General features: G+C 43.1%; 1 protein-coding gene across 4 annotated transcripts in view; it reads right to left on the bottom strand.

Moving 5' to 3' along the window:
- Positions 1 to 18,089, bottom strand: part of LOC310679672 (putative oxidoreductase ZK1290.5) — a 66,561-nt gene that overhangs the window by 24,476 nt on the left and 23,996 nt on the right. For all 4 annotated transcript variants that reach the window (XM_083445241.1, XM_083445240.1, XM_083445239.1 and 1 more), the window contains one exon: positions 15,723 to 15,824. In XM_083445241.1, coding sequence (XP_083301367.1) covers positions 15,723 to 15,824 — 102 coding nt within the window. The remainder of the gene's footprint in view (positions 1 to 15,722; positions 15,825 to 18,089) is intronic.

Genomic DNA, 18,089 nt, shown 5'->3' with positions numbered 1-18,089 from the left:
AACAGCTAAAAAGAAGGGGGAAATTTGCCCTAATTTGCTAAACTAAAGCGATTTTTGCCTAAGTGGTTTCATCTGCCATAGGCAAACTGATAACGTCCATAAAGTTTAAGGCAATCTCTTTTCTCTGAATCCATCTCATGTCTTAATTGGCAAGGGTTGCAAGCTTTCAAACTGCACAGAACTCTTGTTTCAGAATGAAACTATTACATGGGGCAATTATCAGCCATACTGATTTTCTCGTGCTTCACGGGAGTGCTAGATTAGTTATCCTGTGTATTCTACAGAATACTGCAATGGAAAAGTACAAGGTTCATCCTGCTTCCTTGAACAGTGGAGACAAGGCTGGTTTCCTCCCTTCCCCAGAGTCCTGACGAACAAGGGTCAAGCTCATTGATGGAGGAAAATTGAAGACATGGGTAACAAAACATGGAAGCTACTTAGACAGCCCAAACACAGCACAAGGGGCTTGTGAAGACAACACTTGGGCAGGGAACAACGGAAGAAAGGAATAACTCTAGAGCAGCCATCAAAATGACCGGGCATTGTTCTTGGCTAAGAAGCAGCCATGCACTAATTTTGATTTCTGTGTTAGAGGGCACATTATGGTAAAGTGAGCAGGTTCTGGTCCCTTAACCCTACCAGCCCAACAAAAGATGTTTAAAAAACAATTTCCAACACTGTATGGAACCTACCCAACAACCTTCAGTTAAGTTCACCCTTGAATAATTCTGAATGGTGTTCACGCTTCTGCCACTGTAGACTTCCTGGGAGAAGAAAGTTCTCCAGAAAAGGTTTGTTCAGAGAAAGCCTCTCTCTTAACCAGAAGCTTCAGATGAAAAACAGGAGGTGGCTAGTTCCATCACACCCTAGTTGTGAGCTTACTTGCAGTACCTCTTTATCGGGTAAAAGAACCGGATGGACCTTTCATCTGAGGCAGTACACAAAGTATTATGTTTTTTATGAATAGCCAGGGACAGACCACTGGTTCCAAAGTTCACATAGCTCACTTCCCCGAGAGCTCAGGGTAGACAACAACATTTTACTTCAATGACCGCTCTATAATAACAAATATTATAAAGCTTTTAAAACATGAAGTTAAAGTCTCTCTCTCTCTCTCTCTCTCTCTCTCTGTGTGTGTGTGTGTGTGTGCCATTAGGATCTCCTAAGATAAGATCCTGTTTAATAAATTGGCAATATGATCACTCACAACTTATGAACAGACTGCTTACCAACTTAGACTTTGCTTGGATAAATATGACAATATTTGGAATGAGTTTATACAAAATGTTTAATAGGCTATTAATAGTTACATATGTATTCAGATAAAAATTGCAACTTTAGAAAAGAATGTATGGGTTAGGGTATTTTTTCGCACATGTCCATGTATTATTTCTTTCTCTACACATTTTTGCGCCTTTCCCTTTTTCTTTTCTTTCATTTTTCTTTGTATCCCTTCATTTCTTTAAAATTGAAAACTTTCCAATAAAATATTAATACCAACAACCCTTAGGAGCCAAAGAAAACAGCAGAAGGTCGAAGCTGAAGATTCCCAACTTTGGAAACCAGAGTGTACACAAATTCCGAAAGATACCTTCAACCCTGCCATTGCATGAAAAAGCTCTAAATCCATATTCAGGCTGAGAGAAAAGGGGGCTTTTCCCAATGGCAACATTTGAACAGCGAACGACTTGGACCACAACAACAGCCTCTTAACTGCTGCATGCACTGCGTTTATGGACATGGATAGGCTGGATCTTTTGATTGCTCTTAGGGACTGCGATATGACACAGAAAAGGAGTCAACCTTAACGTGTGATGGGGCTCAAGACTAGCAGCGCTTTATCAGGGAAGGCCAGGACTTTAATGGGTTCCTGCACCGAAGCTTGAGGGAGCCGACAGCTCCCAGAACACGGAGGTAGCATAAATCCAGCAACCTCTCACTCGTGAAAAGGTGAAAACGGAACAGACACAAGTTAATCTGAAAAATACAGCATGAGACAATTTCGAAAGGATTATTAACATGCTAATGAATTGGCACACAGCCACCCTATGCGTGGAATCACCACTGATTTGTCTTGTCACGGGAATCATACATAAATGGAACAGCTAGAGGGAAGGAACTCCTTGTCCGTCTCAAACAGCTGTGTTGTCGAGCCCAGCATGCTTGCATAATTCCCATTAATGCTAATAGGATTCGGGGATGTATAATGGGGTGGACACCTACCTTGATCTGGGATTTAAATATAAATTTATATTAACATAAAAGGAACATTTGCAATTCAGATGCAGCGCTCACCATACCATTTGCATGCTAGAGAGGAGCAGCAAAATATGGCAACGCATCAATTTTGCTTGTTATATGTGAGCTGCACGCATTCATACGCGCAAGCGCCAATATATGGCCTTTAAATCGGTAGATACCTTGCCCTGAAGGTCCTGGAACGAGGAAGATGTTCACAATATGAGGCCATTTTCCCGAAATGTCAGTGTTCACCATACACAACCAACTTACCCACAAAAGTATGAATGTACCTGCAACATACTTCAATGAAGAAACACATGAAAGCATTCTTCATTGACATATATTACAAGTATATCGTCCATTGGGGGGCGTGGTCTAATCATTGGTTGTGCATAGGCCTGGCCAATGCCTTGATACATCATCCTGCGGACTGCCTCGCCAGAGTGGTGCATGATCTAGTTATCTCCCGCTTGGACTACTGCAATGCGCTCTACGTGGGGCTACCTTTCAAGGTGACCCGGAAACTGCAATTAATCCAGAATGCGGCAGCTATACTGGTGACCGAATTGGCTCCCAGTACATTTCCGAGCACAATTCAAAGTGTTGGTGCTGACCTTTAAAGCCCTAAACAGCCTCGGTCCTGTATACCTGAAGGAGCGTCTCCACCCCCATCGTTCAGCCCGGACACTGAGATCCAGCGCCGAGGGCCTTCTGGCAGTTCCCTCATTGCGAGAAGTGAGGTTACAGGGAACCAGACAGAGGGCCTTCTCGGTAGTGGCGCCCACCCTGTGGAATGCCCTCCCTTCAGATGTGAAGGAAATAAGCAGCTATCTTCTTTTTAAAAGACATCTGAAGGCAGCCCTAATTAGGGAAGTTTTTAATATTTAATGCTGTATTGTTTTTAACACTTGATTGGAAGCCACCCAGAGTGGCTGGGGAAACTCAGCCAGATGGGTGGGGTATAAATAATATATTATTATTATTATTATTATTATTATTATTATTATTATTATTATTATCATCATCATCCAGGACCAGTTTGAGGGCCAGAGCACAATGGTGCCTTCACCCTGCGGTATATCATGGGTGGTGCTTGCCTGCTGCCCAGAGCCTAACCTTCCTTCTCCAGCTGCCTCCTTCCTCCCTGTGACGGGCGCTGGCGGCAGTGGGAGTGGCAGCAGTGTCACCCCAGCACCTCGCAGAGCCGGGGCTGATGCTCCTTGCTCCTCCCTCCATGCACCACATGCCGGAGGGAACTGCAGCAGTTTCACCCCGGCACCTTACACGGTTGGTGAGAGCCAGTCTCATAATCTGGAGAACCGGGTTCGCGTCTCCGCTCCTCCACGTGCAGCTGCTGGGTGACCTTGGGCTAGTCACACTTCTTTGAAGTCTCTCAGCCCCACTCACCTCACAGAGTGTTTGTTGTGGGGGAGGAAGGGAAAGGAGAATGTTAGCCGCTTTGAGACTCCTTAAAGGGAGTGAAAGGCGGGATATCAAATCCAAACTCTTCTCCTTCTTCTTCTTCTTCTTGGTGCTCCTTCCTTTCCAACACTGCAGTGTATCGCTATACACTGGTGATACATCACAACGTTGAAAAGCTGATATCACCCAGCCCTAGTTCTGCATGTTATATATGGACCCTCACTGCCTATTGCACAGCATCCACTACACCTCTGTTGTCAGACATATGCTGACAAATGACAAAAAACCTCATACAGGTGACCGTCAACATTTGCTGGTATTTTTTCAAGTGTTTAGAAGTTCAGAAACTTCACCTGCCAATGTGCACTTCTGATCCTTAGTTTAGACACGACTGCATGCCGTCAATGGCACTCCAGCTTCTAAAAATTAGTATTTTAATAGATAGCAAAGGAAATCTTTGCAATGTGGCTTTTTACACAGTTGTGTTAATATCAGCACTTTTAATTAAACTGTCCTTTACAGGTTCCTACCCAGAGGAGCTTATAATCTAAAGTGAGACTTAATTTCGCTTCGGTCCCAGCAACACAAAGAGCCAAGCGAAGGGCAAAACCCGGGGGGAGATGGAGATGTCCTAATTCTTGGCTTCCAAAAGGCATTTGGAAAGTAGACCCGTTAATCTTGAGCACCGGGCTGTTTGACAACTTTCATTTAAACTAACGATCATGTGCTCAATATGTGTCCTGTTAATTGGGTTACAACCCACAACGCAGCAGTTTGCATAATTTGAATTTAATCTGCGAGAGCAGGTCAAGCTCCCAGAGTTGAGGCCTATGGCGGAAGAGAAAACAAGTAAATAGATTCACCATGGTCCACACAACTAATAAATCAATATTTCAAAAGAAGCCTGGAACAAAACATTACTTCCAATTGTAATATGAAAGGGAACGGGGCAAAGATGTTCCACTTTGTATTGAAAATCTTAATTGACGTTGACTTGAAGAATGAAAGAACTCACAAGAGCTGGCAATGAGAACCGCAAATGATACAAATGTATTTTAAAGTGTGGGTTGCTGGTAGATCACTGTCCTGCTCTAAGATCAGAGTTTAATTCCCCAAAGCAGATTATTTTTCAGTGGTCTGCTCATTTTAGTTTCAGGTTTCTTAATGAAAGATAATAGTTACATTTCCACCCTTTTTTAAGCTGCTAGTTTCTCATTTGTTTGGTTTCAAGCTGGGTTTCCCAAGTTTGCTTTCCATGATGTCAAGAATGCAACTGGTTCAAGCCTCCCCAGACCCAAGCAAAATGAGGTTTGCAGTGCTCAGTGTGGGCACAGGACTGGTTTAATGGAAGCGTAGAGTTGGAAGGGGCCATAAGGGTCATCTAGTCCAACCCCCTGAAATGCAGGAATATTCTGCCCGACATGAGGCTTGAACCCACGACTGTGAGATTGAGAGTCTCATGCTCTACCAACCCAGATGGGTTTCACAGCTTGCGGAAAGATTTTAATTTCCTTACACCATCCCTCACAATTATGGTATCACATGAAAAAACTTGAATGGGAATTGGAGGGGGGAAATGGTTGATGGATACTGCACCTCCCCCTCCAGGCCACATTTACCGTATTTTTCGCCCTATAGGACGCACCGTCCCATAAGGCGCACCTAGTTTTTTTGGGGGGGGGGGAATAAAGGGGGGGAAATTATTTTTCCCCCAGGCGCGGGGCTGGGGCGGGGGAAGCCCGAGCTTCCCCCAACCCCAGCCCCCAAACAGGCAGCTCTCTGCAAGCCCTGGGAGCCCAGCGCTGGCTCCCGCTGCTTGCTGAGAGGTCCGCGAAACCTGGACGCGCTGAGCTCAGCAAGCGCAGGCTTCAGCATGCAGGCAACTCTCCGCAAGCAGCGGGAACCCAGCACTGGGCTCCCGCTGCTTGCGGAGAGGTGTGCGAAGCCTGCATTCGCCCCATAGGACGCACACACATTTCCCCTTCATTTTTGGAGGGGAAAAAGTGCGTCCTATAGGGCGAAAAATACGGTATTTGGGCTGAATCTTCAAAACCCCAGTGTGACATAAGAACAAGTTACCAAGTTAGCCAAATGCACAAAGAAAATCAGGGCAGGAAGAAAGGAGGAAGATCAAGACGGAAATAGCAAGGGTGCATTGGTACAGAAACACATTTAAGGCATTTGATGTAGGCCCTAGAGTTGCCTGTGTCACCCGCAACCAATGTCAGCCTTATCCACGGTTAATGATTGCGTTGGGAACAACCTTAAACATGGTTAACACCAAACCGACTCCATTAACAGCTTCAAATGCTGATGTCGAATCCTGACTATGCATAGAGCCCATGCATGTGCAATCTTCATGTATGCAGGCATGCAGAGATAATCTATTGCAGGGTTTCCCAAACTTGGGTCCCCATCTGATTTGACAACTACAACTCCCATAATCCCTAGCTAGCAGGACCAATGGTCAGGGTTTATGGGAATTGTAGTCCAAAACCAGCTGGCGACTCAAGTCTGGAAAACCCTGATCTATTGTAAAGCCAACTGTTTCTTTCTGGATAAATTGTGTCAATATCACCCTGTTCTAGTTCATTCACAGTCCTTAGAATTGCTCCCATCAACATTTTAGACAAAGCTGCTGTTGTGAAACAACACAGTGATAATATTTCATATGTACCTATATAACAGTGGTCCTACTAAGGAGATTTTGATTTATTTGTGTTAGAGAAGACTTGGTAATGTCTAATAAAAACAACTACCGTATTTTTTGCTCTATAAGACTCACTTTTTCCCGCCTAAAAAGTAAGGGGAAATGTGTGTGCGTCTTATGGAGCGAATGCAGGCTGTTTAGCTATCACAGAAGCCAGAACAGCAAGAGGGATTGCTGCTTTCACTGCGCAGCAATCCCTCTTGCTGTTCTGGCTTCTGAGATTCAGAATATTTTTTTCCTTGTTTTCCTCCTCCAAAAACTAGGTGCGTCTTGTGGTCTGGTGCGTCTTATAGAGCGAAAAATACGGTAATTTTCTTTTTAGCAAGTATCCAAGAATATTGATGATTTCTATGCTTCCAAAAATACAAGTACCTAGCTGTCTACTATCAGGGAGATCAGTCATTTGGAGCTGAGGATCTATTTGGAACCTCTATCTAAATATTAAGGTGTTGTTTTTAAGAGCTTAATTCATTTTTATGAGGTTTGTAGTACATAATCCATCTTTTATCAGGAAAACAAAATACTTTATCATCAAAGTTGAGAAGCTCTATGTTCAAGGGGGAAAAGCACTGCATACTGATATATCAAAGGAGGATAATATGCAGGTTTTACAAATTAATTAGGTTTACATGACGATTTATGTTCACCTACTCATTTCTTATTTGATTTAATGGGTATTATTCTTGGGGAAAGGGGGGCAATTAAGCAGCCTCTTTCCAAATATGACCGGCTTCCTGCAGAGTTTTCCAACAGCGGAGACTATGAAATTGGAGTTACATTAATATACGTGCAAGTCAAGTATTGAATATACAACTTCAGGCCACCTTTGGAGTGATTTATTTGGGACTTCAAAAATATCCCTGCAGGATCATTCTATTAACAGAGACTGATTGTGCTTTGTTATGAGGTTGCCGTTAATGGATTTATCACAATGGTTTTGTTTGAAAGTGCCTGAAATCGGTGATTTGACAAAATAATGTTAATGTTCTTCTGATCGCTGTGGATGGTCCCCTGAACTGGTAGGGATGGGCACAAGATGAGCACTTAAATTTCTATACAATTTGGGTAGTTCTGTCCCTATAATTCCCAAATGAAAAGTTTCTGGTTTATTCATTTTTATGCGACTACAGCGGTAAGAAGGTTACTCGCTCCAAAATGGAAAGAAGCAGAAGACCCAGCAAAGAAAGAACGGATACAAAAACTTATGAAATGTGCAGAAATGTGCAAAACTTATCGGAAGAATTAAGAAATCAACATAACAAACTTTTCATAAAAGAATGGAAATGGTTTATTGAATATTTACAGACAAATTGCAAACGGATAAAAATGTTGGCAGGATTACTTAAAAACCTGCAGTTTCATAAGAGTATATATTTAAAGTAGATAATTACATGAGCAGATTAAATGAATTTGCATATGCAGGAGGTATTTTAAAAAATTAATTTAAGGAACCGCAGAAAAAAGGGGGGAAGGAAGTCAAACTTTGAAATGTGAAAATGACTGTAAAACTAGTGAAATGTATAAGCCTGGTGAGTATAAATAAAAACTTTTTTTTTTAAGTTGAGCGCTTAAGAATTGCGTGTGAGAAACTGCAGCGTTGCTCTTAGTACAATGGGCAGGCTGGTGGCAAGAGACTGCAATATTTCTCCCCGTGGATTTGATATGGGTTAGCGGTTCTACAACTTGCAGCTATGTCTCTGCATCCATTTATGTTATACTTGTAACTAAAGTAATATCGAAGACACAGCACGTTTCCATTGCTACTACGTCTGGAACCAACCAGGAAAGTGAGGAGAGTGTAAGCAGTGGCCATTCTGCGCACATCCAATTGATGTGTGACCGTCAACATCTGAGTCCTTTCAGAGCCGGAAGAGGGCAGAACAGGGGCAGAACAGGGGGACGGAAAGGGGGCAGGGCAGAACGGGGCAGGGCTTTTGTGTGCTCCGCCAACACACAAATGGGACAGGAAATGTGCCAAATGGTCACCACGTGTATAACAATATTATTGATGGATTATCAGCACACCAGCATTCTGTAACATTCAGTGGTTTAGAACTTATGTACTTTCGACGGGGTGAGCTCCCGTTGCTCGGTCCCAGCTCCTGCCAACCTAGCAGTCTGAAAGCACATCAAAGTGCTAGTAGATAAAGAGGTACCGCTCTGGCGGGAAGGTAAACGGCGTTTCCGTGCGCTGCTCTGGTTCGCCAGAAGTAGCTTAGTTATGCTGGCCAAATGACCCGGAAGCTGTACGCCGGCTCCCTCGGCCAATAAAGCGAGATGAGCGCCACAACCCCAGAGTCGGCCACGACTGGACCTAATGGTCAGGGGTCCCTTTACCTTTACCTTTTTACTTTCGGGTGGACTTGGCTTCAGCGAAGCAGTAACAGGGCCGGTGAGGAAGTGCAAGCCAGGGAGCGCATGCCATTAAATGCGTCTGAGAACTGTTGGGGCAGCCTAAAATATACCTGTGTAGCCTGAAGAAAAGTAGAAGTGAGGAAGCCTAGGCCAGAGAGCACATACCATCAGTTCCAGAAACAACTATCAGCTGAGAGAACTCTGTTGGTCTATATTTTGGACCATTTGTTGTAAAAACTGTAAACGGCCATAGGTACCATGGAAGGAAGGAGGTATATAAATGCAGTCATTCCATCATTTGAGGGCCATTTACTCAATCTGTTTTTCAAAAAACCAAATCAGCTTCCTTTTCTGTCAAAGAGGAAGTTGAAACGTACATGTGCTGCTATGTGTTTCACATCTCAAAACAGCCTTTTAGAGAACAGCTTTTGGCAACTTTTAGGACTAGCTTTACTAAATACTAATAATAATACCCACCCATCACAATAGGGTCCCAGGTCATGTTATAGTAATTTAAATGCACAATATTAAAAAAACAGTTTCAAGCAAATTCCTGTGACGGATTGGGCTGCTGGAGCATGCTCTCAATTGCTCTTCTGATTGTTCAAATTGCCTCACAGGCATGAAAGAGATGCAGACATGGATTCTTCCAGCTTGCTCTTTTCCCCATCCCGTCACCCACTCTGACCCGCTGCAGGGCGGAATGAGAGTCCTGCTTGCTCCAGCAGGCCAGAAAAAGAAGATAGGGAAGGGGACCAGGGAGAGAAGGACAGGCTGTATCAGGTATGCAGTTGCAGGCAGACAGCAATATTTTGGCTGCAATCTGGAAACTCTACTGACTGGCAGACTTATGTTAAAGATGCTCTTGAGCCAGCATCATAATTGCCTGAGATGGGAGAATGATATTAAAATTAATCAACTGAAGCTTGGGCCTATCTTTCAAATCCTCACTGAGCCATGAAGCTTGCTGACAATTCTAGGGCTCATGAACTCAGAATTGTAGAGTTGGAAAGGACCTCACAGGGCATCTGGTCCAATGCCCTGCAATGCTTCCATGACAGATGGCCACCCAACCTCTGCCTAAAAAGCTCCAATGAAGGAGAGTCCACCACCTTCCAAGGCAGCCCATTTAGATAAAGGTGAAAAACTTCAAAAAATATGTGGAGCTAGATCCAACATGCATATAGAGTCATACCTTGGGTTACAGACGCTTCAGGTTGCGTTTTTTTGGGTTGTGGACTGCAAAACCCGGAAGTACCGGAATGGGTTGCTTCCGGGTTTTGGCAGTCACGCATGCGCAGCACTAAATTGCGCTTTGCGCATACGCAGACACGCCGAATTGCAACCCAAACATGCACAGATGTGCCGCTGTGGGTTGCAGATGTTGCGGGTTGCGAACGTGCATCCCGCACGGATCATGTTTGCAGCCCGATTGTCCACTGTATTTTGCTCATGTTCAAAAAAATCCAAAGGGGCGGCGGAGGTTAACCCCAAGCTAGTGGACATTCATTCATTCATATATTTTTTTATGTTGCTTTTCTACCCCGCCCCCATGCTCAAAGCGTCTTACAACAATACATTTGAAAACCAACTGCAAAAAGAATTTGCTAATGACATAGCAAATCACAGTAGCAAACATTATAACATACAAAAAAACATTTCAGAACTGTAAGTATAACAAGATTACATAAACAACACAAACAACACCCAGCATCCAATAACAAAAATAACAAAAAACTAAAAATAATTTATGGTTTCACCTTGGTCCCAAGAGCTCCCCTCCCCTGATGTTGCTCAGGGTGCCTTTCCTGGAGCAACCTGCAAGGCTTCCAATTGCAAGGCAGTCCATCTGGAAACAGACATCCCATGATGTTCCCCCTGCTGGCCACATGCCATTTCAAGAAATCAGATGTGTTACCTAACTGATTTGGGGGTTTCTCAGTCATGACACGCTCAGCAGGCCTCTTGGAAGAGGTGGGAGCGTGCAAATCACAATTTCTCCCAGACTGCACCCAAATTTCCAGGGTGTTCCACGACAAGTAGGAAAGGCAGCTCCACTGGGATGAGTTTGGGAGTCCACCAAATTGCCTGACCTCACCACCTCCTTGGGTCAGCCCAGCAGGAAATGAGGCTGAAGACTTTGAACGCTGCTGCCACGCTGCATTTTCTTGCCAGAAAAAAGCTTCAAAACAAACTCCATGTGAAGATTAAAAAGAAAAAGGAGGAGGGGACCTTCAGAGTAAGATGGACAAGCTGATCTCTTACCAGCAAAGATTTGTAAATAAATGGTCTCAGCACCCGAGCTTTGTTTGATTACAATAGCTTGCCTTATCTCTCTTGAACACTGACATGGGTGTTTTTATCAAGGCTTTCAAGCCTTAACTGTACTAAGTTCAGACATCAAAACACTTTTTAGAACTTTTACTAGCTCTTAACAATTTCTTTAGGCGATGATGCCTCCCTCATCGCACGCCAAAGCAAAACATGCTGCAGAAACAAACTTTGAATTTGTGAGTCATCACTTTTCTCCTGGCACAGGCTCTGTATCAAAATGAAGACTAGGCAGGCATTCAACAGGTGTAGCCTTTCCTGAGATGGGGATTGTGTGTGTGTGTGTGTGTGTGTGTGTGTGTACACTGGGCAAATTTCTGCATTGTATGCAACTGTAAACATTCATGTCACACAAGAAGTCATGCAATTCAAACCTGTCACACGATTTCAATTTGTGGGACTGCATAAGGAAACTTCCAGCAGAAAGAGGGGTTCTGCATGGCAACAGAAAAAGTCACCAAAGTGAGAAAGTGTTGAATTTTGCTTCCAAAGGGAGAATCAAGAGTGCAAAGTGAACTTTTTCCTAGGTTTACTATGATGATATATAGTGTAGCGTAGCGTAGCGTAGTGTAGTGGATACACTATGAGATATTTCACATTAGGCAGCGGCATAACTCCTGTAGAAAGGGAGAGATTATACAAGCAATCAGTTGAAGGAAATGAGATGTCTACCGTATAGAGAACTTGTTTTTAAAAAACTAAAAAATATTTTTTTAATAAATAAAAAATCCATTCTTGTCAAAGGTGCCAATTGATGCCAATTGGACAATTCACACTGAAAAGTTGTGCAGAAATCTTTTAATTAATTACCCGCATCTTTGCTTACAAAAATGTGTAGCTTCATGTCATGCTTCTTTAAAGCTGCTTTGCAAATCATTACTGTTTAAATGAATGCCACGTGAGACTTGAGTTTGTTTTCTTGAAGAGATACCATCATACAGCATCCCTTATCTGATCAAACGGGGTGTGGTGCAGCGGATATCACTCATAAACCACCTCCAACCACAGGAGGAACCTCTGACCTACATGAATCTACTGTTACTTTAAAAAAAAAAAAATAGCAAAAGGAATTCAAAAGTTAGTCCTATAGCAAAAAAATAACCCCTGCTCCCTCACAGGAATGAGCGAGCATCCATTGCTCAATTCCAAAATAAGTTGGGCTGCTCAAATCAAATGTTTTATGAGCATCTGCAGCCTCCCCTGCCAGTCCCTTGCCCTCCTCACCCAGAAGAGGAAATGGGACATCCATCAAATGAAACTTTGCCCCACCCCAGCCCTGTCCACAATGGAGACACAGGACAACTCAAAGTAAACGGGCCTATCTCACAAGCCTGCATCTCAAGGAAACTCTTTCCATACCAAACCGCCCTCGCCCAACAGCGGCCGAGAAATTAAAGCACAAGTTGTTGCTGTTTATTGCGGGTATTTACAGCCCAGTCTTCCAGCAAATGTGCAGGCCTGTTTAAATAGTCAGAATCCACAAAATCAATTAACAGAATCCAGCAGCCACATCCATAGGACCACCTTTGGATTATATTCCTGCTGTTTTTCTCTCTGCAACAACCCATCAATAGCAAGCAGCTCCAACAGCGGCTGTGGGTTTGTAGCCCAACACTGAGAGTACAGTACAGTCATACCTCGGGTTGTGAACGCTGCGGGTTGCGTGTTTTCGGGTTACGGACCACGCCGAACCCGGATGTACCAGAATGGGTTACTTCCGGGTTTGGCGCTTGTGCAGAAACACTAAATCGCATCACGCGTGTGTGCAGACGCAGCGCTGTGGATTGCAAACACTGGGTTGCGAACGTGCCTCCTGCACGGTTCACGTTCGCAACCCGAGGTTCCACTGTACTCAAAAAGGCACCAATGGTACCTTTTTGAGGTTGAGGGGCAGGCAGGGAAGTTCACGTTTGGGCCACTCACCAGACTTGATGGTCCAAGAAAGGCTCCTTAGCTATAAGGACACCAGAGTGGAGGGAGGTTAAAGTCCCTCCCCCTGTTTGCCTCCTTCCTGCCACTGCTGTTACACACCAAGGTTAAACTATTGCTTAAATTACAAATCCCAAAACCTCAGAGGCTATCAAAGACCATCTTCCCTAATTTCTCAAGCAGGCAGGCGCGAGGGGAGACGTTTATAAATAGCTTGAATTGCAGCTTTTATAGAGAACATTCCCATTAACTTTTATGGCTCTTAAGTCACATTCTCATTCTGTTCTTAGAATGCCCCATTCTTTTCAAACATAAACAAATGGAAAACCCTTTAAAAAACAACAACATAAGCTTAGAATACAGTTTTTGTGACAATCAAAATAAACTCCTAGAACAACTGTGTAATAAACCATAGTGGTTGATTATTACTGTCTTTTTTAAAAATAAAATAAAAAACCTAGAAAGCGGGAACAAGCAGATTTAATAAATGCATTTCATTGCTTTCACTCAGTCTTGTAATTTTTGCTCCTAATCAAATGCCTCATCTTCCAGTGTTCTTTTTAATAACTCCATGTGTTTAAATTTTCTAATTGTTCACACTTCTACAGTATGCTTTCAAAGGGTCAGTGAAAAAGGTTTGAATCCTTGTTTGAGGTACTGAATAAAATACGGATATAACTGGGCCTGCATGAGGTGGTTGGTTGTTTGGACAGTATGGCTCACCGAGTCTACAGCTGGGGCAAGACTTGAAATAAGTTCTTCCCAGCTTATCTTCTTACAGCACAATCCTGTGCATCTGTACACATAAGTTGTTCTACTGTAAGTCAAAGAGGACTTACTCTGGTGTAAGTATGTTTAGAATGTAAGCTTGGTCATAGTGCTACACAAGCACTCAGATGAGGAAAATAAGTGAACAATTAGAAGGAACAATGCTATTTAAAAAAACTGCTTCTAAACCCCAGGCCACGACCATAAGTCAAAAGGGATGATTAAGCATTATCTGAGTGTCAACTGAAACTTTAGTGGTTAACCATGCAAGCAAATTATTTAATCATTTCTTCCCTCATGGGGTACTGCCTATAAACCTCCAAATTTATTAACATTTGCATATCACTTCAGAAACACATGGCCAGAGGTTCAAAATTTCTGCATTGCTTGAGGCAGAAAAGGGGTGATTTGTGGGATGCAGGAGCCAATGGACCAGATAACAGAAGACTGAGGACAGAAAGGCTACTTTAATTGGAATGAGATTTACGTGACGTTAATTTAAATAATGTCGCTTAGGGTGGAAATTGTGTTCGGCATCCATAGGTTCTGTAATGAAGTTTCGTGCAGGGGTGATAAATCGAGGATGTGCCTAACATACAGTTTTAATTCCTGACATTTCGCTCGGCCTAGGTGCAGATAAACAGCCAAGTTAAATTAATGCACATGATGAAGGAAACAGTAGAGAAGAGGGGCACGAGTTTGGGGGGGAGGGAGAGATTCAATTCAAAAATCTCCCAAAGAGATGCTTTGTAAGTTAATTAACCTGGGGGTGGGGGTGGGGAGAGAGAGAATCAAGTTTCAATTCCTCGTTCAGGCAGTCAACTAAAACCCTTGCCCCAAACCACCAACAGAAAATTGCTACACCAATAATATCCCCACCATCACCACAAGCGCTCCTTGGTCCCAATTAGTATCAGCTTTGAACAGTATTGGTAAGGCTCTGAGAATCTGCAACCAGACCCACAAACCCACTGTAACAAGAATACTTGGGTTTGATGCCATGACACAAAGCTACTTCAGTTCAGCAGCCTTGCCTTTTTTTGGCATTCAATTCCATTTGAAAACAACAACAAGACTCTGGTGTTTCGCAAAATGTTTCTTGAGGTTGTCCCTCCTCTCCCCGATTACAGCCATGGGAAAAAGAAAGCATGCCCTCTTTGAATTCTGTGTTTTTACATATGAAGACATAATAACAAACCTCTGTTCCTTGGCAGGTCTTAAAATTAGGTAAATACAACCTCAGATCAACAAATGACATATTACACTGTGTCATGATTTATTTATGGCTCTAGACTTGGGGTATCCAATGACACTGAGGTGGGCTGTTCTCTTGATAACCCACTTGGTCCTTCCCCTCGGGTCTAGGTCACCACCTCCCAATCTGCTGTGTCCCACTCCAGGGTCAGAGTCCTTCAATGGGCCCTGCTCACTTTCCTCTGTGTTGGGCCTGTCCCACGTCAGACACCTCCGATCCCCAATCTCTTCCCACTCCTTCTCCCCACTGGACATTTCCACAGAGCTCTGGACAGCGATGCTGCTTCTTTTCCCCACCATCCCCGTCTTATAGAGGCCTACTCTGAAAAGATGGTTTTTAGGCTGCTTCCTCACTGGACAAAGAAAGGAGCAATGTTTATCAGGATTGCTAAGTGTTCAGATGTTTAAAAAGCACTGCAGGGAAAGGGTAACAAAACTGCAGAGTGAAGCACTGTTCTGTGACACTTCCGAGGCCTGGTATGAATGACATCAGATCATAGCTGTCAACTTTTCCCTTTTCTTGCGAGGAATCCTATTCGGAATAAGGGAATTTCCCTTAAAAAAAGGGAAACATCAGATTGCCCTAAGATATATCCCGAGTGGAAAAGATGGTGAAAATGTCCCTCTGTGTGTCGTGATATCCCAACAGTAACACTCTCTGCATTTTTGCAACTGTGAAAAAAATCAGCAGCAACTATCAAAGTCACCCCACCTTTCTCATACAACTCTTCCATGGCTCGCCAGGTCTCTGCTCTGACTTCTCGATTGCTTTTACCAGGGATGTGCGTGTCAGGCCAATGCACCAAGTAAAGATCTAAAAAGAAAAAAGAAAGAAAATCCAATATTGCTTTTCATGAACAAATCACACCAAACTTATTTTAGAGAACCATAAAGCTCCCAATGAAAAAGTAAACCAGCTGCTGAATTGGGGAGTTGCTGTCTCCACCTGTGAACCACTAGTACAAAACACCAAATGGTGCAACCTCTGCTAGTTTTAATGCAATTTCAGTGCAAAAGTTCCCGTGAAGCAGCCTTAATATGCAGGTAAGCCCAGTTTCCTAGATGCTCAAAGACACAGCCACTCCGCAGACAAAAAGCTGTATACAAAAGCAGTTTTGTGCTGAGCTTGAGAAACTGCAGCATCCCAAGCAGAATGACTTAGTAGCCCTGAGAACTGCAAGACCTCTGGCCTGTTCCAATATGGGGAGCTTTCATCCTTTCTCGAATCAGTGCCTCCATGATTCTGCATGCAAGCTGCATCTTGGTCGTCACTGGTTCTTTCAGTGCATACGTTCAAGCTGCATTTTGCAGGGTGAATATATACAAGTGAGGTGAAGTATACTGGCAGTAAAAATCACATGCTCAGTTACTGTACAAAGAGGCTCTTCACCTCAGCACAACAGAGAGTATCTTAAGCATCAAGTTTGTTGGGTTCCTTAGAAGTCCTTTCAGGCACCGGTGCACCAGAGATCGTCATAATTTGTGCAGTATTTATACAACAAAGCAACACAAGTTTGGATGTCCCAAGGTGAACATATTACATGCTTATAAACCGCTCCCTCCCCATCTTCTTGAAATACCTGGCAGGAAAAAAAAACAAATCAGGAATCTTCTTGGGCGCTTCATTAACTATGAATCCCAAAACTGAAGATAACCTCCCAACTGGTGCCAAAGTTTTGTAGTCGTTTTGCAGCATGAACCCATTTTTTAACACATTTTAATCTTATTGCATTGGGTACTCTGCACACTGCTTAAAGACGAATGTGATTAAGCAGTATACAAACTGTTGAAATAATTAAGAAAATCCCCATCATGGGATCTATTTCTTGGTCACGTTAATGCATGGCGAAACATCAGGAGCGTGTTACGGAATGTCGGGAACTGGCTTTTCAAATTAATAAATAGGAGAGTGTTTAACAAGTCTTACACCTTGCTCACCCTAACAGCTATGAGCAAATCGTTATTATTTTCTCTTTTCACTGGCGAAGGTCTGAGGGTTGACCAAAGCCACCTATCCAATTTACAGCTGAACTCAAGGTCCAAATCTAGTCCTCTACCCACGTGACCACAGAGGTCCAAATGGGATGACCAGAGTTTTTCAGTGCATTGTTTCTTATGGGCAAAGTTCATAATGTCCCCTTTACCACCGGATAGGAAAAACAGCCACTTAGTCACATGAGAGCTGGTGGAGGAGTTCCATCATGCTTTTAATAGCCAGAAGACACATGCACAAATGGATGGACTGAGCTGAGGAGTGAATGGGATCCTGTTCTGCTGCTGACACTGCAGTAGTGTGAGCAAATGCTTAGTCATCATTTGGAGTGGCTTAATGTGCAACCTCAGCAAGCAGCATTAGAAATATATATTTTTTGTCTTTAAAAAAAAAAAGGAGGGGCCACTTCTCTTGACTTTTTGCCCTCTCATATGTCTAGCATATGCATACATTCCATCAAGCATGAATGGTGTGGATATCTGTGTCCACGCTCCTCTTTGGAAATAATTCAAATATAAGTGATCCCACTGTTAAAATAAATGGGGAGCGCATAAAAAAATGCAAAAAGCCACTGTTGGCAGCAGCACGTACTTATGCTAAGGGATGCACACCCGAGTATAGGAAGTCAACTGAGAATTGGTTCTAGCACCACTGACCAAAATAATAATTTCAATTCTGCTTTATGCTTTGAACAGGCTTTGAAAAGAGTCCTGCTGCAGGTTAATATGCTGTTTTTGTTGCCCTTTGGGGTTCATTATGTTGTTCTGTTTGTTCTTCTTAATGCTGCCTTTTAGGTATTATTTCAACTGCAAGCCACTTTTGAAAGCCTGAAAGGTGGGTTATCCTTTGCAGAGCAATAATTGTCTGAAAAGCAGGATAAAAATACAGTAAATAAATATGCAAACCAACCAAAATCTTGAAAAGCAAACCATGATTCTATCCAAAGTTAAGCAATTCTCGTCTTTGCAATACTTATGCATATGTGGCAATATGATCCACTGAACTCAGTGGAACTTATTTCCAAGTAAATGCACGTCGGATTGAACTGTAAGTCCCACTGATCCCAGTGGGAATTATGTTTAACTC

This window comes from Podarcis tiliguerta (assembly GCF_965153285.1).
Source record: "Podarcis tiliguerta genome assembly, chromosome: 6".
In the NCBI taxonomy this organism is placed as follows: Eukaryota; Metazoa; Chordata; class Lepidosauria; order Squamata; family Lacertidae; genus Podarcis; species Podarcis tiliguerta.
This window is presented reverse-complemented; position numbering and strand designations above follow the sequence as displayed.